Genomic DNA, 22,336 nt, shown 5'->3' with positions numbered 1-22,336 from the left:
TCCAACGCCATGATCAACGTGAGTCCGCGCCCCACCTCGTGGGGCGGGGCAGGGCAGGGGGGTCATGTGCTGGGGGGCTGAACCCCAGAAGCAGACTGTGCGCTGATGGGGCACCGTCTTTCCGCAGGCCTGCCGGGATTTTCTGATGCTGGCCCAGACCCACAGCAAGAAGTGGCAGAAATCGCTGCAGCATGAACGGGACCAGCGCATCCGGCTGGAGGAGACGCTGGAGCAGCTGGCCAAGCAGCACAACCACCTGGAGAGGGCCTTCCGCGGTGCCACCGTCTTGCCCTCCAACGCACCCGGCACCGGCGGCTCCGCCAAAGGTACTGCCAGGCCGCCCGGAGCCCCTGTGCCGCGTCTTGCAGGGGGAAGCGAGCAGCGGTGGTGTGAGATGGAGCTGATGGTGCGGGACAGGGAGTAGGGGAACACAGCAGCGCTGTGGCCAGGGTAATCCCCAGATGCTTTCAGTCCTTTTCCTGAGCCAGGCTCGGCTTCCTTCCCGCCACTCGCCCCCAGCGATGGGTCTGCCCGGTCTCTCCCGCACAGCTGAGCGGCTGTGGCACCGACAGCAGGCAGCTCGCTGCCCCTTCACGCACAAAACCTGCCCGCTCTGCCTCCGCTCCTCCTAAGCCTTGTCTGCCCTCCCTCAGCGCAGCAGGGGTGGTGCGCAGCCCCTCACCTGGCTGGTGGCAACGGGGGACCCTCCGGTGCCCCACTGAGGGGAACCTTGAACTTGCTGCCTCAACTGCCCTCTCCCCCCACCCAGATCCATGCTGCCCTGCGAAAGGAGACCTGAGCGACGAGGATGATGACAATGAGTTCTTTGACGCCCCGGAGATCATCACCATGCCAGAGAGCATGGGTCACAAGTGAGTGCTGGGGCGTGGGGCTGCCCTCCTGCCCCACACACCCCGCTCGGGACCGACTCTGCCCCTCTCCCCCCCTCCCCAGGCGCACCGGCAGCAACATCAGCGGCACCAGCAGCGACATCAGCCTGGACGAGCAGGTAGGACGGGGGCTTTCCGCCGGCCGCATGTGGTGAGCTGGCTCTTGGAGGAGCAGGGCTGGCAGGGCGGCAGCTGCGAGGCAGGGCCGGGCTGGGGGTATGCTGGTTCCCGCATCGCTGTGGCGGGGGCGAGGCCGGTGGAGTCACAGCGGCATCGCAGCAGCCTTCGTCTTGCCCCCAGTATAAGCACCAGATAGAGGACACCAAGAAGGAGAAGAGAACCCGCATCCCCTACAAACCCAACTACAGCCTCAACCTCTGGAGCATCATGAAAAACTGCATTGGGAAGGAGTTGTCCAAGATCCCCATGCCGGTGAGCGGGGACGCAGCCAGCGGGGCTGGCGGGTGGGCGCTGGGCACCCCAGGACCCCGCTCTTACCTCTCGCTCCCCTGCAGGTGAACTTCAACGAGCCCCTCTCCATGCTCCAGCGCCTGACTGAGGACCTGGAGTACCATGAGCTGCTCGACCGGGCGGCCAAATGCGAGAGTTCTCTGGAGCAGCTCTGCTACGTGGCCGCCTTCACTGTCTCGTCCTACTCCACCACCGTCTTCCGCACCAGCAAGCCCTTCAACCCCCTCCTGGGGGAGACCTTTGAGCTGGATCGCCTGGAGGAGAACGGCTACCGCTCCCTCTGTGAGCAGGTACCTCCAGCCCCGCTCCTCCAGCCCCACCGGCCCGCTCGGGGTGGTCGGCGCTGACCTGTCCCTTCTCTCGGTCAGGTGAGCCACCACCCGCCGGCTGCTGCCCACCACGCCGACTCCAAGCACGGCTGGACGCTTCGTCAGGAAATCAAAATCACCAGCAAGTTTCGGGGCAAATACCTCTCCATCATGCCTCTGGGTGAGCTCCGTGCCACGCGGGAGGACGCTTGGGCAGGGAAGGATGTCTGTGCTGCCTGTGGGATTGGGGCAGTTTTGGGGACCCCTGAGTCTCCGTGGGCCGGGCGGGCTCCAGGGGACCGTTCCCAGCACGGCCTTCCCTCCTCAGGTACCATCCACTGCGTCTTCCACTCTTCCGGCAACCACTACACGTGGAAAAAGGTCACCACCACCGTACACAACATCATCGTGGGCAAGCTCTGGATAGACCAGGTGGGATGAAACCCCGGTGACGGGCCTCCCCGGGACCCGTTTCTGCCAGTCTCGTACGGAGGCGTGGATCTCATGTGCCTCAGTTTTCCCCGCCACCGGGGATAGGGCCGTGGGCTGGATCTGACCGTCTCCTCCTTCCTTCTGCAGTCGGGTGAAATCGAGATCATCAATCACAAGACGGGTGACAAGTGCAACCTCAAGTTCGTTCCTTACAGCTACTTCTCACGGGACGTGGCGAGGAAGGTAGAGGCAACAGGCAGGCTGGGTGGGCAGCGTGGGACGCACTGGGGTGCTTGTGGCTCCCGAGTGCCCTGATTCACGCTGTCCCCTCTCCCGGCAGGTCACCGGGGAGGTGACAGACCCCACGGGGAAGGTGCATTTTGTCCTGCTGGGCACCTGGGATGAGAAGATGGATTGCTACAAGGTGACGTTGGGCGCTGGGGACAACGGAGCGGAGGCGCGGCAGAGGGCCCACGAGGCCGAGGACAGCCGGGTGCTGCTGTGGAAGAGGAACCCGCTCCCGTGAGTAGGGGACATGGGACAGGGTGTCCCGAGAGCTGGGGGCCGGGGCTGGACCCCTGGGAAAGCGCAGGCGAGCGGGGCTGGGTGTGAAGTCCGCTGGCGGAGGGCCTGAGGTCCGTCCCCTTCCCCGCCGTAGAAAGTACGCAGAGAACATGTACTATTTTTCGGAGCTGGCATTGACGCTCAACGCCCCGGAGAGCGGCACGGCGCCCACGGACAGCCGCCGGCGCCCCGACCAGCGCCTGATGGAGAACGGCCGCTGGGACGAGGCCAACGCCGAGAAGCAGCGGCTGGAGGAGAAGCAGCGCATCTCCCGCAAGAGACGCGAGGCCGAGGCCGCCAGGGCCACCGAGGATGGTAAGGAAGGGACAAGCAGCCCCGGCCCCGCTCCCTCCCTGGCCCCACGGCCCTCACCCCCTCCCTGTGCCACCCAGGTACCCCCTATGACCCCTACAAGCCGCTGTGGTTCGAGCGCAAGAAGGACCCCGTCACCCAGGAGCTGGCGCACGTCTACAGGGGCGGCTACTGGGAGAGCAAAGAGAAGCAGGACTGGACCTTGTGCCCGGACATTTTCTGAGCCGGCGGGGAGGAATGGCGGGGGGCAACGGCTGGCCGGCTGCCAGGGGAGCCGCTACGCCGGGCCGGCACCGCCTGGCACTTGCCACAGCCCCCCTCTGTCTGTCCGTCTTGTCTTAACCGCCCGTCCGTCCCCACGCGTCGCCGTGAGAGCCGGCCGCGCTCGCCTGCCGGGGTTGCCTTAGCTGATCCACGCCGACCTTGATGCCGGGGCGGGGAGCGGGACCCAGCACGGCCCCCCTACCCCCTCGTTTTGGGGGGTGAGTTGCACTTGCTGACAGCCCCGGCGCAGGAGAGACGGCACCCTGGGCAGCCCCCGGGGCCGGGGGTCGGCGTTCGCCCCAGGGGGGGACGTGGGCCGGCTCTGCCCGGGTGGTGGGTGCAGCGGGGCGAGCCCGAGGCTGGCCTTGGTCTCTTCTGCCTCCCCCTTCCCCTATTTTCGTTTCCCTTTTGCCCCCCCGGGGGCTTCAGGTGCTCTTGGGGCATGAGCAGGGGCTCAGACTCTGCCCCGCAGCCTGTTCTATAGGTGTGTATTATATATATGTAGAGAGCGCCTGGGGCCCCCCATCTCCCCCTCCCCGCAGCACCCAGTGCCCCCCCCCCAGCCCCCAGTTTGGGGTGCCCTGGCCTCCCCGGGGTGTCCGCCAGTTGTGGGGCTCCCCCTCGAGGTGCCTTCCCCATAGGTTCTATAGGATAGGGGGAGGTGCTGGGGTTTTGGGGTGGGGGTCTCTCCCATCCATCTCTGGGGAGCAGGGGCTCCCTGCACCCCCAAACACTACAGGGGCTGAGAGACGTGCTGTGGGGGGAGGCTGTGGGAGTCTCTGCACCCCCAAACCTGAAAAGTGGGGGTGTATGATGCCTTTTTTTTTTTTCTCCAGGAAAATGAGTAAATTAAAATCTGTGAATGCCCCAGCCTCCCTGTGCCTGCTCTGGAGGGGGGGTGCTGATCCCAGGGGGCTCCCCCTGTTCCTGGGCCACTCTGCGGGGGGGGCTGAGGGACCAGCCCATCCCCACAGGGGCTCCCCCACCCCAAAAATAGGGTGGTAATGCCCCAACATGGCCTTGAACCCTGGACCCTCAGGGCAGCTCCTGGGCTGGGGGGGGGAACGGGGGGGGAGGGGGGGCATACGCTTCCCAGCCTTCCTCCTCCTCGATCTGCCAGGACCGTGGCCACTGTGCCCTGTGCCCCCCAATGCCACTGTGGGCGCCCAGTTGCCACCGAGGGCTCACTGTGACCCCCCGCAAAGGGCCACAAACCCCTGTGGCCACTCGTCCACGGGAGCTTGACACCAGGGGGTGACCCCACAGACCGGGGGGAGCTTATGCCCCTTTCTCCTTGCCCCCAGCCCCCCCACGCTGGCCCACAGGGGTCTGTCCTGGGGGTCCCAATGTCCTGTCACCCCTCGGCAGCAAAAGCGGTGGCTGTGGTGGGACTCGAACCCACAACCTTTGAATAGCCGCCCCCCTCTCTTCCCCCCCGCCCTTTAGAAGTCCGACGCGCCCCCGGGCCCCCCATTACCCCCCGCCACCTCCCGCGGACGGGGTCACCCCACGGTGGGCGCCGGGCCGGACCCCAGGCCTGGCTGAGCGAGGGGCTGCTGGGGGGGATCCCCTGTGTCGTCATCCCCCCCCTCCCCCGCTGCCCTGCTGGATTGGGGGCCTGGGGGTGCCCCCGGCCGGCTCCGTGGTGTAGGGGTGATCACGTCTGCTTTACACGCAGAAGGTCCTGGGTTCGAGCCCCAGTGGAGCCACGGCCCCCCCCGCCGCGGATTTTTGGGGATCCTTTTTTGCCAGGGGAACCAGAGGAGGGGGACGGGGCACATCCACGGGTGGGGGGTCCCGAGGGGCTGTCTGGTGGGGGTGGGGGTGACACGAGTGGGAGGGGGAGCGGGACAAGGCTGTGGCCGTACCCCCAGCCCGGCACCTCCCCACGGCACGCGGGCCCCTCCGCATGCTGATTGGCCAGCTGGCGCGGGAGGCGTGCGCTTATTGGCCAGCATGGTGCTCTCTGCTGATTGGTTGAGCCTGTGCCCTTCCTTATGCTGATTGGTCCGTTGGTTTGGGCAAACATCACAGGTTGATATTTCGCTCCTCCCAGCCGTTAATTCGTGTGTGCTGATTGGTCAGTCGGTTTGGGGATGCTGATTGGTCGGCTGATTGCAGCAAGTCGGATCATCCAGCCAATGGCAGAGCGCGGGCTGGCACCCGGCGCCCCTGCCCTGCCTGTACCTGCCGGGCCCTGCCTGTACCTCCAGACCCTGCCTGTCCCCCGGGGCCCTGCCTGTACCTCCAGACTCTGCCTGTACCTGCCGGGCCCTGCCTGTACCTCTGGAACCTGCCTGTACCCCAGCGGGCTCCCCAGGCGCTGTGTGCCTGCAGGAGTGCAAAGCAGGCACCCTGCCTGCACCTGCCCACACCCTGCCTGCACCCTGCCTGCACCCTGCCCATGCCCTGCAGGTACCCTGCTCACACCCTGCCCTCACCTTGCACTCACCCTGCCCGTGTCCTTCTGCAACCTGCCGCGCCCTGCCCACACCCTGCCTGCACTCTGCCCACGCCCTGCCTGCACCCTGCCTGCCCTGCCTTCTCCCCCAGCTCCCCCTGCTCCGCCCCTCCCCACCCCCCCAGCCAGGCACCGTGGCCGAGCACACCCTGGGGAGGAGCAGCCGCTGTCCCCCGTGGGACCCCCCTGCCCCCCAGACCCTGACCCGCACCTCCCATGGCTGACCCCAGCCCCGACTCACACCCCTCGTGGGGGTGGCTCAGAGTGGGCAGTGGCTGGGGACGGTCACACCCCACAGCCCACCCCGTGTCCCCTCCCAGCGACCAACAGACACTTTCCTCTGGCTCTGACCGAGGGGGTTTATTGTGTCCCCCAGCCGCCCCCGGCCCTGCCGCCACCCCCAGGGGCTGTTGAGGTCGGGGGTCTCGTGTCTTCCCCGCTCCCAGATGCGGACACAGCTCCAGCTGTTCACTCTGAACCCTAATGCTGGCAGAGAGGTTGGGCTGGTCAGCTGGGCAGGGAGCACCTGACAAGGATCAGGGTGGGGGGTGGGGGTCCCCTCCTGACTTGAGGCTTCGTTACCGGGATGACAGCATCATAACGAACTCTGCGGGGTGAGGGAGGAGGGTGTGAGGGGACCCGGGGATGAGCCACCCTTCGCAGCCCCTGGCCACGTGCCGTGGGGCAGCGGGGGGGGGCCCTCACCATCGAAGTCCACGCGCCCATCCCCGTTGAGGTCGACGTCCTGCAGGATCTCGTCCACCTCCTGCGCCTTCAGCTGCTCCCCCAGCAGCGCCGCGATGGCCTCCCGCATCTCCGCGCTGCTGATCTCCCCGTCCCCGTTCATGTCAAACTGTGGTGCCCACAGATTAGGGGTCACCCTCCCCACCGGTCCCACCACCTTCCCTCCAGGGCCATGGTCACTCCTGGGTCTTTCCATGGTCACTGTCCCCTCCATGCCCATGGTCACCCCATGGTCACCGTTCCCCTGTGGTCACGGTCTCCCCATGGTCTTCCCATGGCCACCATCCCCTCCATGCCCATGGTCACCCCATGGTCATTGTCTCCACCATGGTCTTTCCAGGGTGGCTGTCCCCTCCATGCCTGTGGTCGCCCTCGTGGCTGTGGTCCCCCCCGTGGCCGTGGTCCCCCATGGCGGCGGCCATACCTCACGGAAGGCGATCTTGAGCTCCCTCACGCCCACCATGTGGGCCGTCTCCTCCCGCAGCTTCGGCCCCATCATCTGCACAAAGTCCTCAAAGTCCACGCGGCCACCCACTGCAGAAAGGGACAACCTCAGCGCCCCACGCCCCGGCCCCTGGCCCCCCCAGCCCCACGGCAGCCGGCCCCACGCTCACTCCTCATCTTGACGTGCTGGGAGATCTCGATGAGCTCCATCTCGGTGGGCATGTACCCCAGGGTGCGCATGCAGTCGCCCAGGTCCTTGTAGCTGATGTACCCGTCCTGGTCCGTGTCGAACTCTTTGAAGGCGTCCAGCAGCTCTGCCCGCACACGCGGGCACACGGACCCCGTGAGGTGTGGGGGGTCTCCCAGGCACCGTGCCCCATGGGAAAGCCTTTCATGACATGTGTTCCCCGTGGCACGGCACCCCATGGCAGAGCCCTCCATGAGAACGTGCCCCCCAGCCCCCTGTGCCCCCCATCTCCCCATGCTCACCGTCCAGCTCCTCTGGTGACAGGTCCCGCTCCTGGGCACACGGAGTGGGAGCAGAATCAGACCCAGCTCAGCCCCACACATCAACCCCTCCCAGCAAACCATGGTGTCACCTTCGTTAAGCGTGGGCCAAAATTAACTCCGGCGGGAGGGATTAGAGGGATTGGAGGCAAAGCCCTGCCCTGCCCCACACCTGTGCCCCCAGACCACCCTGCCCTGGCCCCTGGGCCCCCTGTCCCACCACCCACCCTGGGGCTGCCCCAGCCTGGGACCCCCAGGCTCTGCATGGGGTTTGCCTGGCACCCATGGGTGCTGCCGAGGGTGCTTCATGCTCCGGGGCAGGGGCAGCATGTGTCTCCCTGTGGAGGACTGCCGGCTCGGCTCCCCCTTCCCAGGCTGCCCCCCCCGGGTGTCCCCCTTGCCCCCAGGGTCCTGGGGTGTCCCCAGCACCATCCTCAGTGTCCCCGTCTCCTCCCCATCCCCAGGGTCCCGGAGTGTCCCCAGTCCCGTCCCCAGTGCCCCCACCCCCAGGGTCCCAGAGCATCCCTGACACCATCCCCAGTGCCCGTGTCCCCTCCATCCCCAGGGTCCCAGGACACCCCCACCCTCGTCCCTGTGCCCCCCGCCCCATGCCCTGGCCCGCTGGCCCCACCTTGCCAAAGACGGTGTTGAGGAAGGGGGAGTAGGTCTTGGTGGCGGCGGCGACGTGGGGGTCCCCGGGGCCCTTCTTGCTGTTCTTCTGCCCGTGGCCGCTGTGCCGGGACTCAGAGCCGGGGCTCTTGGTGCCCGGGGGGACGCCGTCCTCGGCGGCTTTCGGGGTCTTCTCACCCACCTCCCCGCCTTTCCCCTTGTCCGGGGCCTCTGTGTCCTTGGGGGTCCCTTTGTCCCCCCGGGTGCGTGGCATGGGGCCGGGGCCGGGGCCGGGTGGGCAGGCAGGCGGGTGGGCAGGGACCGGGACCCCGGGGCGGCTGAGCCTTAAGAAGGAGGCAGAGAAATCCGCTTACGCCCCGACGTGCCCCCCCCCACCCCCGTGGGCTCCCTGGCCCCGGGCAGGGCAAAGCCAATTAGCGGCGATTAGCGGCAGGAAACGGCCACCGGCCACCGCCAGCTCTCCGTGGCCTCTCGCCGGGGCAGAGACGGGTGGCCGCGGCACCACCAGCCGCCGGCCGCGACCCCAGCGCACGTCCCACGGCCACCCTCCGTGTCCCGGCACTGACACCGACCCACGTCCCCAGCGCTGGCACCCCGTGGCCACCACCCCCGTCCCCAGCCCAGAGTCCCGTCCCCAGCCCAGAGTCCCGTCCCTGCCGCAGAGACGTGACACTCGTGGGTGCCGTGGCGGGCGCACGCCCCCCCCGTGCCCCCCGATACCATCGGCGCGGCTCAGCGGCTGCAGGAAGCAGTGCGGGACGGGGAGATGCCATCGCGGGGCCGCCGCCGCACCGGCCCCCGCACCCACCCGCCGGCGCGGCCACGGCACCGTGCCCCCGCCCGGGGGGCTCCCCGCTACCCCAGGACCCCCAGCTTGATGCTCCGCGGGGGTCAGCACCGGGTGGCCACGGGTGAGAGGGGGTCCTGCCCCACGGCTGCCCCCCTGCCCCACGCCCCCGTCCCGGAGCAGCGATAGCGGGGCCGCTTCCGCTGCCTGCAACAGCTGCCCTGCCTGATAATGCAGCTGCCTGCGCCCCCCCCACACCGGGTGGGGAAACTGAGGCAGGGCTGGGGCCTCCCAGGCCCCCCCCCGGAGCTCCCCATGGGCGCAGTGTCAGTGCCGGCGGGGTGTGTGAGCAATTTGGGGGGGTCACTGCCGGGGGAGATGCGGGGGAGTTAGTGGGCAGAGTTTCAAAACTGCAGCCCCTCCCACCCACTCCCACATATTATAGGGCACCCCACAGCCGGGTGCCCCGCACCCACCACCTCTGCCCGAGCTCTCCCCACCGTTAAGGTAGGTCCTACACTATTTACTGCCCTGGACCCCCGGAGCAGGGGCTGGTGGGGTGTCCCCGGGCTCAGCCAGGGCACGATGGACTCAGTGGGCACAGGGTGGCACAGGCCGGTGGTGGACAGGGATGCCACAGGCCATGGCAGGGGGGACACCCCGAAATGAGGGCAGAAGAAAGCCAGGCTGCGGTGGGTCAGGGAGCTCTGGGGGGTGCCCTGGGTGGGCAATGGCGTAGTCCTGCAGGGTGGGGTGACACAGGAGGGGGTGACACCCCTTCCCACAGCCCTGAGCCGCCCGCACTGCCCGCAGGGATGAAGCCCGGGCGATGGAGCTGCGGAATGCCACGTTACCCCCCACCCTGCCCCTGCCACCCCCCAGCACCCTGCTGTGGGACGGGCAGCTGCTGGTAGCCTGCGCGGCGCTGGGGCTGCCCGCCAACGCCCTCACCCTCTGGCTGACCGGCTGGCGCCTGCGGTGCCGGGGACTGGCCACCTTCATCCTCAGCCTGGCCGCCTCTGACTTCCTCTTCCTCGCCAACTCGGTCCTGCAGATCTGGTCGGTGGCCCACGGTCACCAGTGGGTGCTGGGCACACCCCTGTGCCGCCTCCACCAGTTCCTCTACGGCTTGGGCTACTACAGCGGGCTCTTCTTGCTGGCGGCCATCAGCCTGGACCGCTGCCTGCTGGTGGCCTCCCCGCTCTGGTACCGGTGCCGCCGGCCGGCCCGTTTACCGGCGGCGTTGTGCGCGGGCGCCTGGCTGGCGGCGGGCTGCTGCAGCGTGCCGGACGCGGCAATGTCGGCGGCGGAGGAGCTGGTGCCCGGTTTGGTGGTGTGCCGTAGCGAGAGGGGGAGCTGGGAGGTGCCGATGCGCTGGCTGGAGGTGGTGGTGGAGGGGCTGCTGCCCTTCGGCGTGGTCGTGGCTTGCCACGTGGCCGCCCTGGCCCTGGCCCGCTGCCGGCGCGGCCAAGGTGCCCGCCCGCCCGCCCGTTTCCAGCGTATCGTGGTGGCCACACTGAGCGTCTACGTGCTGCTCCATCTGCCCTTCCAGGCCACCCAGCTGCTGCAGCTGGTGGCCCCCGGCCCCACCGGCCACCTCCTCTACCTGCTGGGGTTGGCCTTCAACCTCAGCAGCTGCCTGAACCCCTGCCTGTACCTGCTGCTCGGCTCCCGCGCCTGCCACCGCCTCGCCCGCCTGCCGCGGGCCGGCCTCGCCCCTGTGCCACTCGCTGTCATCACCCACCCGCCGCCCGAGGCACCCGTGGGGTCCCTGCCGGCAGCTCCCTGAGCTGCCGCCCGCCATCCCCCGCCGGCGCGGCTGTGGGGCGGCACGGGGCCGGGCGTCCCCTCGTGTCCTCGCTGTGCCACCGGCTGGGGAGACGCCCACCGCATCCCACCCGGCCCCACGCGTGGGTTGAACCCCGTATCCACCCGCGCAGGGGGGACCTCAGTGGGACACGTGGGGACGCGGGGCAGAGTGTGGCGCTGGCCGGGCTCAGTGGGTGCCCACGGGGGACCTATGCCCGGCCACCACGTGGGGTGCTGGCCCTGCTCCACGGGGTGACCGTGCCCCGTGGGTGACCCTGTCTCACGGGGTGACCGTGCCCCACGTGAGGACCCTGCCCCACGGGGCGGCCCTGCCCCACGCGGGAACCGTGCCCCACGGAGTGACCCCGCCCCACGCGGGGACCGTGCCCCACGGAGCAGCCCGCCGAGCCGTGGCGGGTCCCGCTCCCCCCCACCCCGGGTGCCACCGCCCCCCCCGGTCCCACCGCCCGGGGCGCGGGGCGCATGCGCGGGGCGGGGCGGGGCGGGGCGGCGCCGGTCACTTCCTGCCCCCGCCCCCTCCCGCCTCCGCCACCGGCCCCGCGCGCCGCCGCCCGCTCCCGCCGGCCCCGGCCCCGGCCCCGGCCCCGGCCCGCCGGTGAGTGCGGGGTCGGGCCCCGCTGCGTGTCCCGGCGGCTCCCGGGGCCGCGGGGATGGGGCAGCCCCCGGCCCCGGCCTGGCGGGACCGACCCGGCCCCCGCGGGGCCACCCCCGTGCCCCGGCCCGGCGGGGCCGTACCCGCCCTCCTTTCTGTCCCCGTCCCAGGGGAACACCCCGGTCCCCACCCCGGGGGGGCCGCTCCCTGCCGCCCCCCGCGCCCCCCGCCATGGCGCAGGCCAGGGAGGGGCTGCTTTGCCCGGCGGGCACAGGGCAGCCTCGGTTTCCCGCTCCCGGGAGGGACCGAGCCGCCCTTTACCGGGGGCGAGGGACAAGCACACCCCCCCCCCCCCCCCCCGCAACCCCCCTACCCGTGGCGGGGGGCACCCCAACTCCCGCACCCCAGGCCTGGGCGCCCCACGCTCCCTCCCCCATCCCTGGCTGGGCCCTGGCTCTGCCCCATATATTGGGGTTCCCCCCCCCCAGCGCTGATCGCGGCACGGGGTGCGCCCCAGCCATGTCGTTTCGGAAGGTGGTGCGGCAGAGCAAGTTCCGTCACGTTTTCGGGCAGCCGGTGAAGACGGAGCAGTGCTACGATGACATCCGCGTCTCCCGCGTCACTTGGGACAGCACCTTCTGCGCCGTCAACCCTTCCTTCGTCGCCATCATCGTGGAGGCCAGCGGCGGCGGCGCCTTCCTCGTCCTGCCCCTGCACAAGGTGCCGGCGGCGATACCGGGGTGCTGACGCGGGGTGGCACACGCTGGTGGGTGACCCCCTCCCCGCTGTCCCTTTGTCCCCAGACCGGGCGCATCGACAAGTCGTACCCCACGGTGTGCGGGCACACGGGCCCCGTCCTCGATATCGACTGGTGTCCCCACAACGACCACGTCATCGCCAGCGGCTCGGAGGACTGCACCGTCATGGTGAGGGGGCGGCGAGGGGCCGGGGGGGGGGGCTGGGGGCGCGGAGGCGGGGGTCCCCCCCTTTGCCCACTGCCCCCTCTCTGCCCCGGCAGGTCTGGCAGATCCCCGAGAACGGGCTCAGCCAGCCGCTGACGGAGCCGGTGGTGGTGCTGGAGGGGCACTCGAAACGCGTGGGCATCATCGCCTGGCACCCCACCGCCCGCAACGTCCTGCTCAGCGCAGGTACGTGGGAGGGGGCTGTGGGGCAGAGCGGGGTTCGGCGGGGGGCACGCGGCCGAGGCGACACCCTCCCCTCTCCTCGCCCGCCCAGGCTGCGACAACGTGGTGCTGATCTGGAACGTGGGGACGGCGGAGGAGCTGTACCGCCTGGAGGGGCTGCACCCCGACCTCATCTACAGCGTCAGCTGGAGCCGCGACGGCGCCCGCTTCTGCACCGCCTGCAAGGACAAGAGCGTCCGCGTCATCGACCCCCGCCGCGGCACCGTGGTGGCCGTGAGTCCCCGGGGGACCTGTCACCCAGGCGCCGTCCTGCCCTGCTCCCCGCCGGCCCTGCCCTTGTGCCCCCGCTGCTCCCCACTTGTCCCGTGTCCCTCGGTGCCCCTCTCCCCGGCTCTCTGTCCCTCCCTGGGGCGCTGGGACGGTGCCGCTGACACCCCCCTCCCTCCCCAGGAGAAGGAGCGGGCGCACGAGGGGGCACGGCCCATGCGGGCCATCTTCTTGGCCGACGGCAAGATCTTCACCACTGGCTTCAGCCGCATGAGCGAGCGGCAGCTGGCGCTGTGGGACACGGTGAGGAGCGCCCCGGGGGTCCCACGGGCCCGCGGTGGGGTGCCCCACAGGGCTGACACGCTGCCCCACAGGAGAACCTAGAGGAGCCCATGGGGCTGCAGGAGCTGGACTCCAGCAACGGGGCTCTGCTGCCTTTCTACGACCCCGACACCAACGTAGTCTACGTCTGCGGCAAGGTACGTCCCCGCCGTGTCCCCCCGCCTCGCCCACGGGGCCCCCCCCTCCCCGTCTCCCCCGCTAACGGCCGTGTCCCCAGGGCGACTCGAGCATCCGGTACTTTGAGATCACGGAGGAGCCGCCCTACATCCATTTCCTCAACACCTTCACCAGCAAGGAGCCCCAGCGGGGCATGGGCTGGATGCCCAAGCGCGGGCTGGACGTCAGCAAGTGCGAGATCGCCAGGTGGGCATGGGGGACACGGGGGGCATGGGGGGGGCCCCCCATTCCCCCGCTGCCACCCGCCATGACCTCCCCTGCCCACCCTCCCCGGCAGGTTCTACAAGCTGCACGAGCGCAAGTGTGAGCCCATCATCATGACGGTGCCAAGGAAGGTCGGTGGGGACGGGGAGGGTGGGCTGGGGCGGGGTGGTGGGGACGGGGACACCCCCGCCTCGGGGCACGGCAGCAGGGTGGGGGGTCTCTGCGCGGGACGTGGTGCCTCTGCGCGGGACGTGGTGCCTGGGTGAGGGTCCCGGTGTGGGCTGGGTGAGGTCCCCAGGCAGAACACAGTGCCTGGGTGGGTGTCCCCGGGCAGGAGAAGGTGCCTGGGTGGGGGTCCCCAGGAGGGTCCCGTCGGCCCCTCTGACGCTGGGGTGGGGGCCGCAGTCGGATCTGTTCCAGGACGACCTGTACCCCGACACGGCGGGCCCCGAGGCGGCGATGGAGGCGGAGGAGTGGGTGGCGGGGCGGACGGCGGGGCCGGTGCTGGTGTCCCTGCGCCAGGCCTACGTCCCCAGCAAGCAGCGGGACCTCAAGGTCAGCCGCCGCACCCTCCTCCACGAGAGCTGCCCCCCCGCCGCCGCCGGCCCCCCCGCCACGCCCTCCGTGCCCCCCGCCGCGCCCGCCCCCGCCCGCCTCAGCGCCCCCCCGGCCCTGGGCACCGTCCCCTCTGCGCCCACGGTACGTGGGGGGCCCTGTGGGTGGGGCTGGGGAGTGGGTGGGGCCAGGGCGGGGAGGTGGGTGGGGCAACTGGGAGTGGGTGTGGCCCCTGTGGTGGGGGCAATGGGTGGGCTTCTTGGAGTGGGTGGGGCTGGGGAGTGGGTGGGGCCAGGTCAGGGCGGTGGGTGGGGCAACTGGGAGCAGGTGTGGCCAGGATAAGGTGATGTGTGGGATCTCTGAGGGTGGGGCAGTGGTGGGCGGGGTCTGTGCTGTGGGCGGGGCCAAGCTGGGGTGGCAGGTGGAGTGTGTCATGGGGTGATCAGGCTGGGGTGGTGGGCGGGGTCAGCGTGGGCAGTGGGAGGGGCTGCCTGCACAGGTGGCCTGGGGCGGGGCTGGTGGGCGGGGCTGCGGAGCGGGTGTGGCTGCGGGTGTGGCTGACAGGGCGGGGCCCGGGCAGGGCGGCGGGCGGCTGGAGGAGGTGCTGCAGGAGGTGGCGACGCTGCGAGCGCTGGTGGCGGAGCAGGGCCAGCGCATCGCCCGCCTGGAGGAGCAGCTCAGCCGCCTCGAGAACGGCCACGTCTGAGCGACCCCCCGCTCAGGGACCACCACCCCCGGGGACGCCCCCCCGCCTGCCAGGGACCATGCCTGCCCCAGGGTCCTACCCCCCGCCAGCCCTCCCCCTGCCCTGGGGTTCCCCCCTCCTTGCTGCCGGGTCCTTCTTCCGTTTTAGGGCTGGCCGCCCCTCTGGCAGCTCCTCCCTCACCCCCGTTGCCTTACTGGGTGCTGCCCCCCCCCCCCAAATCATGGAACATTCCCTGCCCCCTCCCCTGCCCTCGGGCTGGGGGCTGCTCCTGGGATCAAACACTAACCCCTGCACCACCCGTCCCTGTGTGGGGTGGGGTCTTCCCCCCCCTTCCTGTGGGGCAGGGCATGATCTGTCCCCCCCCAACAACTGTGGAATATTGTCCCCCCTATATTTTGGGGGCTTCTTCCCCCTCCCCTCCTTGTCCCCCCCTCCTACAGCGCAGGGTCAAAAAACTCTATTTTCACTCCAAATAAAGGACTTTATAAGAAAAGCGCTGGGTGAGGTCAGGGGCTGGGGCAGAAGCACACGGGGGTGCTGGCTGGAAGGCCACGGTGGGGGGTTGCTATGGGGTTGAGGGGCTCGCTGTGGGGCCCGGGAGCTTGCCGAGGAGGGGACAGGAAGGCACAGCGGTCACGGGTGTGAGCTCATCCGCTTTAGGCAGGAAAGATGTGGCAGGGCGGGCTTGCACCCCCAGAGGGGGTCCCCTCTGTGTCCCCAGAGAGCCAGGCGCAGCGCTGGGGAGGGTCAGTGGTCCCAGGATGGTGGTGGGGAGCCGGGGGACAGCCGGGGGGGTCAGAGCGGGTTCCCCACAGCCGGCAGCACCCTGGGTTTCCAGGCCCTGGGTGCATTTTGGGTAGGCGGGGGACACACATGGCACCTCACCTCCCCCCGCGCCGATACATCCGCTGTGTGGGGGCAGGAAGCGCTCGGGGGCCCCCCCAGCACGGCTGACGCCCGTGGCAGCAGGACCCGCTCCGGCAGCACCCGCTGATGGTGAGCACCCCGAAACCAGACGGGACAGGAGATGGGGTGTCTGGGACCTGCAGAACCGGGTGGGGGGCAACCCCCAGAATGGGAGTGAGATGGGGGTGGGGGGGTAGACCCTTCTCTAGCCTCAGTTTCCCCGCTAAATCTGGGGGGGCTGGCTAGGCTTCATTTAAATTCAGCTTCCCCCCCCACAGCTGGTGGTGCCCCAGGGGCTGAGATGGGGGGCAGGAAAGGGGGGTCACTGGGGCAGATCCCCCTCCCACAGTGGGCCTGGCGGTGCTGGGGTAGGTTTGGGGCAAGGGCAGAAGGGCTGCACTGTGAGACTGGGGGGGCAGGTTAGGGGAGGTCAGGGTAGCATGGTGCAGTTGGGGGGGCAGGTTGGGGGCTTGGGGGCCAGGGTGGAGGCTGTAGGTGCAGGGTGGGGGGGCCCAGAGCTGGAGTGGAGGGTGCTGTGGAGCTGTGCAGCCATGTGGGGTGATCCAGCCCCTTGCAACCGTGGCGCGGGGGCGGCACGACCTGGCTCCTCTCCCCCAGCGCCCGCAGGTGCTGCAGCACCCGCCGACCACAGCTTCCCGTCACGGGGCCGGCCCTGAGCCGGCTGGCCACCTGCCCGGCACACGCCGCTGGCGGGCCAGGGGTACAGCCCCGTCCCCAGGGCCCACTGCCCTTCACCTTGGCCCTCCCCTGCTTTCCGGGATGGGGCGATCGCCCCAGGAATGGGAAGGGCCGTGCCAGGTGCCAGGCCCATGGCGGTGACCCCGCTGCCCTCGCCCACAGGCTGGAGCGCGGCGGCTCCCACCGGCACCGGTACTGCTGGCGTTGGCCGGGCTGGCAGCGGCGGGGGAGCCAGCGGGGAGCCGCAGCGACCGGACGGTGGGGGCCCTGTTGGGGCTCCTGCTCTGCCTGGCGGTGGGGCTGGCCGTGGCCTGGCACCATCTCTGCCGGCTCTCGGCCGGCCGCTACCACCCCTGGCCCATGGGCCGCCGGGCGCTGGCGCTGCTGCGGGGACGCTGGCACCAGCTGCGGGGACAGTGCGGCCCCACGGCACAGCCCCACCACGGGGAGCTGGCGGCGGCCGCCCGGTACGAGGAGCAAGAGCTGATGCCGTGGAGCCGGGACAAGCGGCCGGAGGAGGAGGAGAAGCAGCAGGATGAGCAGGAGGAAGAGGAGGAAGCCGAGGCGGCCCCGGAGGCCGGGCTGAGCCCCCCGGGCGGGGGGCAGGCGGCGGGGGGCAGCGCCGAGGCCCTGCTCAGCGACCTCCACGCCTTCTCGGGGACGGCGGCCTGGGGGGACGCGCGGCCCCACGTCACGGCCCTGTGACGCCCCTGCCCACACCGCCCTCCCGCCCTGCCTGCAGGTACTGCCCGCCCCCAGCAGGGGCTCCCCATTGGCTGCGCGGGCTTCGGCACCGACCAATAAAAGAGCGGCTCTGCCCATCCGTGGCTTCCAATTTTGGGGGGATGGAGGGGGCGTGGCTTGGAAAAAAGCGGGCGTGGTCAGCGGAAAGGCGGAAAGGCGAAGTCGCTGATGGAAGGGGTGGAGCCTGATAAAGGGGCGGGGTCTGAGAGAAATGGGTGGGTTGTGGTCGGATAAATGGGCGGGGTCTAGGAGAAAGGGGCGTGACGTGGCGCAGGGGTTGGAGCCTGCCCCCCTGCCCCGGTGGGGCCGCCGAACCCCCCCCCGCACCCCCCCAGCACAGGACCCCCACGGCCTCATCAAGTCCTTTAATTGACACACGTCCAGCAGCCCGGGCCCACGCCCACCCCGCGGGGGGGCCACACCCAAACCCAGCCCCACCTGGCAGCAGGCAGGGGCTGTGCTGGGGGGGCCGAGCCTGCGGCAGCCCCGAGCACGGGCAGCACCCCGGGGCTCCCCCCCTGCCCCCTGGGGGGGCTCCGGGCCCCTCTGCCACCAGCACCCGGCAGGGGATTCCGCCCTCCCTCCGCCCCTCCCCGCCCCACCACCCCTACCTGGGCACCCGCCCCCGGCCCCCCTTCTGCTTCTTGGCACCCACGGAGGTCGTGATGGGCAGGGGGGCCGTGCCCTCGGGCGGGGGGGGCAGGCTGGGCCCCAGCTCCATCGGCTCCCCTGCAGCCCCCGGCTTGAACGCCTCGAAGGGGGAGAACTTCACGGGGCTGGGGAGGGGTGGGGGGAGAAAGAGGGGGTGAGGGGGTCCCACCCTGCCCGCAGCACCCCGCTGCTCGCCGCGGAGGGAGAGGAAGGGCAGGGGGGCAGCTGGTGCCCACAGAGCCCCTTCCCCAAGCATCAAGCCCCCTCCCATCCTCCTGCCCCCCCCCACCCCCGCTGCACCCTCAGCCACTGTCCACTCGTGCCCAACACGGCCCACCCTGATGCTGTGCCCCCCAGCACCCACCCCCCCGGGTGGGGCGGGTACCTGACGGGGGTGCGGGGGCTGCTGTTGAGGCGGCGGGGGGAGCGCACCTTGGGCTGGAAGGAGAACCCCTCCTTGATGCTCTCCAGCACCGAGGGGGCCACGTAGGTGAAGCCCTGCGGGCAATGGGCGTCAGGGGTGCTGGGTCCCCCCAAAAACCTCCCGGAGGGTGGGCGTGCCCCCCGCGCCCCCCCCGCCCCATACCAGGAAGGCCTGGTTGGCGCTCTCGCTGATGGCGGCGTCATCCGGGCTGTCGACGGGCGTCTGGCGGGTGAAGCGGGTGTCGAACTGGCTGACGTCCTCCTCCGACTGCTGCGGGGGCGGGCGGCGGGTGCTCCCGTGGGTGCCCCCAAGGCGCGCCCTGCCCGCTCTCCCCGTGTGTCCCCGTCCCCCCCCCCCCAAAGCCATACCAGGCAGGGTTTGAAGGGGGGGTCCAGCCTGCGGGCCAGCAGGTCCTCCCAGTTGATGTGGCGGAAGAAGGGCTGCTTCTGCGGGCAGGGGCGGGGCGGGGGGGGGGGGCGTCAGGCAGGGGCGGGGGTGTCACCTGGCACCCACCCCCCTGCCCGCCCCTGCCTGTACCTGCACATCGGCCGCGTCACCCGGGCCCCCCCCAACCCGCTGGTTGGGGTTTCTTTTGAGGAACTGGAAGAGAAAAGGGGGATGGAGCGGGGCGTGGGGGGTGGTTTTGGTAGGACCTACGTAAACAAGCCGGCGGTGGGAGGGGGGGGTACCTTCTTGAGCAGGTCCCGCGCGTCGGGCGTCAGGTACGGCGGCAGCACCAGCTTGCCCTTGAGGATCTTGTCGATGGTCTTCTTGCGGTTCTCGGCGGTGAAGGGGGGCTGCGAGAGGCGAGGAAGAGCCGGGCGGGCGAGGAAGGCTCAACATCACCCCGGGGGGGACTCCCCCACCCACCCCCAGGGACCCCCCCGCTCCCACCCGTGCCCGCCCCGGGGGAGGAAAGAGCAGGAGTGGGACTTGCCGATCCTGTGAGCATGTCGTACATCAGGGCGCCCAGGCTCCACCAGTCCACTGCCCGGTTGTGCCCGCTGCGCACCAGGATCTCAGGGGCCCTGGGGGGTGCGGGGGGGGGTCAGGGCAGGCCCCCCGCATCGCCCCTCCACGCCCCCACCCGTCTCACATGTACTCGATGGTGCCGCAGAAGGTGTGGGTGACGGCCCCGTCGTGGATCGACTCCTTGCACAGCCCGAAGTCCGTCAGCTTGATGTGGCCTGAAGGAGATTGGGGGGGGGGGGGGTGTGTATCAGTCACCACACCGAGGACCCCTCCCCTTCCCGAGCCCCCCAAACCCCCCTCCCAGCCCACCCTGGCTGTTGAGCATGATGTTCTCTGGCTTGAGGTCGCGGTAGATGATGCCGTGGGAGTGCAGGTGACCCAGCGCCAGCGTGATCTCGCTCAGGTAGAAACTGCGGGAGGGGTTTGGGGGGGGGGGGGGCTGTCAGCGGCGTTGGGGTTCCCATCCCCCCCACCCCACCCCATCCCTACCAGGCAGTGTCCTCCAGGAAAATGCCCTCCCGCTCCAGCTGCATGAAAAGCTCTCCACCTGCAAAAAGACAGCCCAAGCGGGACCCCCTGAGCCATGCCTGGCCCCCCCCGAGCCCCCCGGCCCCCCAGCCCTACCGCTGAGGCACTCCAGGATGAGGTAGAGCTTGCCGCCCGTCTGGAAGGCGTAGATGAGGTCGACGATGAAGGGGTGCTTGACGGCCTCCAGGATGTTCCTCTCGGCCCGGGTGTGTGCCGTGTCCTTGGCGTTGCAGGCGATCTTGGCCTGGGGGGGAGGCGGTGAGCGGGGGCTCCCCGGGGGGGCCGGGGGGGCCGGGGCGGCGCTACCTTCTTCAGGACCTTCATGGCAAAGATCTTCCCGGTGTTGGTGCCCTGTACTTTGCGGACCTGGAACACCTGGAAAGAGGCGAGGGGTGGTTGGGGATGCCGTCAGCCAGCACCGAATCTCCCCCAAGCCCCCCCGGCACACCCAAAGCCCCCCCCTTCCCCCCCGCCTGCCGTGCCCCCCACCTTGCCGTAGCCGCCCTTGCCCAGGACGCGGAGCAGCTCGAAGCAGTGGGGCCCGATGTGCTCGGGGCCGTTGTTGACGCTGCTCTCCGAAATCTCGATCTCCTCGTAGTGCCCCACTGGCCTGTCGGGAGAGGGGGTGAGCGGGGACCGGACCCCCCGCCTCCCCCCTGCCTCCCCCCTGCCTGCCCCCCACTCACTCCAGGCCGTTCCCCCGGGGCTCCAGCTCCATCTCCTGTAGGAGGGAACCCACGGTCAGTGGTGGGCCGGGGGCCGTGGTGGGCAGGGTGGCCAGGGCAGCCAGGGTGCCCAGGGCAGGCAGGCAGGCAGGGGCGAGGTGCCGTGCGCCGGCCCAGCCGGATGTTTTTGGGCTGAGGCACGGCCCTGCCCAGCGGGAGCCTCCCCCTGCCCGGCCCTGCCGGGGACGCTGGGCCGGGACCCCCGGCTGTCCCCCGGTCCCCGGCCCCACGGCCAGACCGGCTGCGCCCCGGCCCCGCCACCGGCAGGACGGCGGGCTGCCTGTCGCTGTCCCCCCTGCCCGCCCGCCTGCCTGCCCGGCCGTCCCGCCGCCCCCAGCACCGAGCGGGCCCCGCCGCATCCCCCCGCTGTCCCCGGTCCCCCTGTCCCCACCGGGTCCCGGTACCGGTCACCCCCCTCCAGCCCCGATCCGCGTCCCCAGCCGATCCCCGGTGCCCCCGTCCCTGTCGCCGCGTCCCCATCCGCGGTCCATGCTCCCCCAGTCCCGGTGCCTCCCGTCCCCAGCCGGTGCCCGGTCCCCGCCCCAGCCGGTGCCGGTGCCCTGCCCCGCCCCGGTGGCGGCTCACGGCGCCCAGCTCGGGCTCGTCCCCGTCGCTGCCCTCCTCGGTCTCCAGGTCGATGTCGAACACCCCCGCCATGACGGCGCCGTACCGGGACCCCGGCGGGACCCGCCCCGGTGGCCCCGCCCCGCCCCGATAGCTCCGCCCCGCCCCTGTGGCCCCGCCCCGCCTGCGCGTCACCGGGGGGACCCCGGGATCCCCGCCGCGGGGCACGCCGGGAGCTGTAGTCCCGCGGGCGGCGGGGGAACGTGGGCGTCCTGGGGGGGGGGCCGCGCAGGGACAACGACAGAGCCAGGCCGGCCTCTCACAGCCTTTACTGGGGACCCCCCCCCGCTCGGCCGCCAGCTGCGGGGCTGCTCTGCCCCCCTCTGCGTCGCTGTGACCTCATCGGCGCCGCCGTGACGACAGCTGAGTGGGGGAGGAGCGCCCCTGGAAGAGACAGAGACACCCTCCCCGACCCGGCCCCGCTCGGGGCCCACGCGGGCTTGTCGGGCACCGGTGATAGTGCGGGGGGCACTGGTATTACTGTAGGGTCGCGGGGACTATAGGGGCTGCGTGTTGCTGTGGGGACACTAGTGTTACTGTAGGGTCGCAGGGACTATAGGGGCTGCATGTTGCTGTAGGGTCGCGGGGACTATAGGGGCTGCGTGTTGCTGTGGGGACACTAGTGTTACTGTAGGGTCGCGGGGACTATAGGGGCTGCGTGTTGCTGTAGGGTCGCGGGGACTATAGGGGCTGCGTGTTGCTGTGGGGTTGTGGAGACTACAGGGGCTGTGTGTTATTGTAGGGCCACTAGTGTTATTGTAGGGTCTCAGGCACTATAGGGGCTGTGTGTTGTAGGGTCTCACGTGGTACAGGGGTTGTGTGTTGCTGTAGGGTCTGGGGCACTATAGGGGCTGCCTGTCACTATAGGGCTGGGTGCTGTCTTGCACACAGGTTGGGTGTCGGGGGGGGGGGGTCACGTGTCATTGTGGGGGTCCCCAGGGGTGGGCAGGGCAGGGTGCTAACCCGGGGATGTCCCCGCACCACGGTGGGACACCCGGCTGCCCTGCTCTGCGGCGGGACCGCGTGCCAGCTTCTACCGCGTCCCGGGCGTTACATAGGGTGCCTGGGGCTGGTTTGTTATTGTAGGGTCTCCCCAGTGACAACCCTTTATCACAGGGACTCCCCATAACAGGTCCCTTCCCGGAGGGTCTTCCCAGCTGCTCTGCCACCACCGGGAGTCCCTGGGTGCTCCTTTGTTATTGTAGGGTCTCCCCACGCTGGTTTGTTGTCGTGGGGTCTCCCCACGTAGGTCTATCACTGCAGGGTGTCCCCACGGGGGTCTGTTATTGTAGGGTCTCCCCATGCCGGCGGGTGCCAGCACACCCCAGGCTGCGCCCACTGCTCTGGTGGGGTGGCCTGGGTGCCCCCAGGGCGCTGCCCTCAGCCCTCGTTAGCAAAAGTTCATTAACGGGGGACCCTGGCTGCCCCCCG

General features: G+C 70.4%; 6 protein-coding genes across 9 annotated transcripts; 4 read left to right on the top strand and 2 right to left on the bottom strand.

Moving 5' to 3' along the window:
* Positions 1-9: 9 nt before the first annotated feature.
* OSBP (oxysterol binding protein) lies at positions 10-3,200 on the top strand (the record flags this gene model as incomplete). The annotated part of the gene is made up of 12 exons (XM_082000207.1): positions 10-18; positions 128-326; positions 770-872; positions 955-1,009; positions 1,191-1,322; positions 1,406-1,651; positions 1,730-1,850; positions 1,998-2,101; positions 2,249-2,344; positions 2,442-2,623; positions 2,760-2,980; positions 3,058-3,200. 12 exons carry the CDS (start codon positions 10-12, stop codon positions 3,198-3,200), a joined length of 1,611 nt encoding a protein of 536 aa, XP_081856333.1.
* Positions 3,201-6,280: 3,080 nt separating this feature from the next.
* On the bottom strand, positions 6,281-8,688 carry CABP4 (calcium binding protein 4; the record flags this gene model as incomplete). Its single annotated transcript, XM_082000599.1, has 6 exons — positions 8,029-8,688; positions 7,380-7,410; positions 7,061-7,204; positions 6,871-6,980; positions 6,408-6,555; positions 6,281-6,309 (listed from the first exon to the last, which is right to left on the bottom strand). The coding sequence occupies exons 1-6, from the start codon at positions 8,278-8,280 to the stop codon at positions 6,281-6,283; spliced, it is 714 nt and encodes a 237-aa protein (XP_081856725.1). The 5' UTR covers positions 8,281-8,688.
* Positions 8,689-9,643: 955 nt separating this feature from the next.
* On the top strand, positions 9,644-10,603 carry GPR152 (G protein-coupled receptor 152; the record flags this gene model as incomplete). The annotated part of the gene is made up of 1 exon (XM_082000206.1): positions 9,644-10,603. One exon carries the CDS (start codon positions 9,644-9,646, stop codon positions 10,601-10,603), a length of 960 nt encoding a protein of 319 aa, XP_081856332.1.
* Positions 10,604-11,755: 1,152 nt separating this feature from the next.
* CORO1B (coronin 1B) lies at positions 11,756-14,632 on the top strand (the record flags this gene model as incomplete). 2 transcript variants are annotated; one of them, XM_082000578.1, is made up of 10 exons in its annotated part: positions 11,756-11,956; positions 12,040-12,162; positions 12,255-12,384; positions 12,473-12,654; positions 12,832-12,951; positions 13,023-13,127; positions 13,208-13,353; positions 13,445-13,502; positions 13,777-14,070; positions 14,513-14,632. In XM_082000578.1, 10 exons carry the CDS (start codon positions 11,756-11,758, stop codon positions 14,630-14,632), a joined length of 1,479 nt encoding a protein of 492 aa, XP_081856704.1. The 2 variants fall into 2 exon arrangements, with proteins under 2 accessions (XP_081856704.1, XP_081856703.1); XM_082000577.1 differs by having other exon boundaries at positions 14,507-14,632.
* A 1,346-nt stretch (positions 14,633-15,978) lies between these two features.
* PTPRCAP (protein tyrosine phosphatase receptor type C associated protein) lies at positions 15,979-17,049 on the top strand (the record flags this gene model as incomplete). Its single annotated transcript, XM_082000205.1, has 2 exons — positions 15,979-16,029; positions 16,400-17,049. 2 exons carry the CDS (start codon positions 15,979-15,981, stop codon positions 16,940-16,942), a joined length of 594 nt encoding a protein of 197 aa, XP_081856331.1. The 3' UTR covers positions 16,943-17,049.
* A 530-nt stretch (positions 17,050-17,579) lies between these two features.
* RPS6KB2 (ribosomal protein S6 kinase B2) lies at positions 17,580-20,938 on the bottom strand (the record flags this gene model as incomplete). 3 transcript variants are annotated; one of them, XM_082000582.1, is made up of 15 exons in its annotated part: positions 17,580-17,757; positions 18,018-18,130; positions 18,219-18,326; positions 18,425-18,502; positions 18,594-18,656; positions 18,746-18,853; positions 18,994-19,084; positions 19,153-19,243; positions 19,338-19,438; positions 19,518-19,575; positions 19,653-19,800; positions 19,863-19,931; positions 20,046-20,166; positions 20,243-20,277; positions 20,867-20,938. In XM_082000582.1, the coding sequence occupies 15 exons, from the start codon at positions 20,936-20,938 to the stop codon at positions 17,589-17,591; spliced, it is 1,425 nt and encodes a 474-aa protein (XP_081856708.1). In that variant the 3' UTR covers positions 17,580-17,588. The 3 variants fall into 3 exon arrangements, with proteins under 3 accessions (XP_081856708.1, XP_081856707.1, XP_081856706.1); XM_082000581.1 differs by lacking the exon at positions 20,243-20,277 and having other exon boundaries at positions 20,841-20,938; XM_082000580.1 differs by lacking the exon at positions 20,243-20,277 and having other exon boundaries at positions 20,046-20,216.
* Positions 20,939-22,336: the final 1,398 nt, after the last annotated feature.

The sequence above is a fragment of the Phaethon aethereus genome (genome assembly GCF_964289735.1).
Source record: "Phaethon aethereus genome assembly, chromosome: 5".
Lineage (NCBI taxonomy): Eukaryota > Metazoa > Chordata > Aves > Phaethontiformes > Phaethontidae > Phaethon > Phaethon aethereus.
This window is presented reverse-complemented; position numbering and strand designations above follow the sequence as displayed.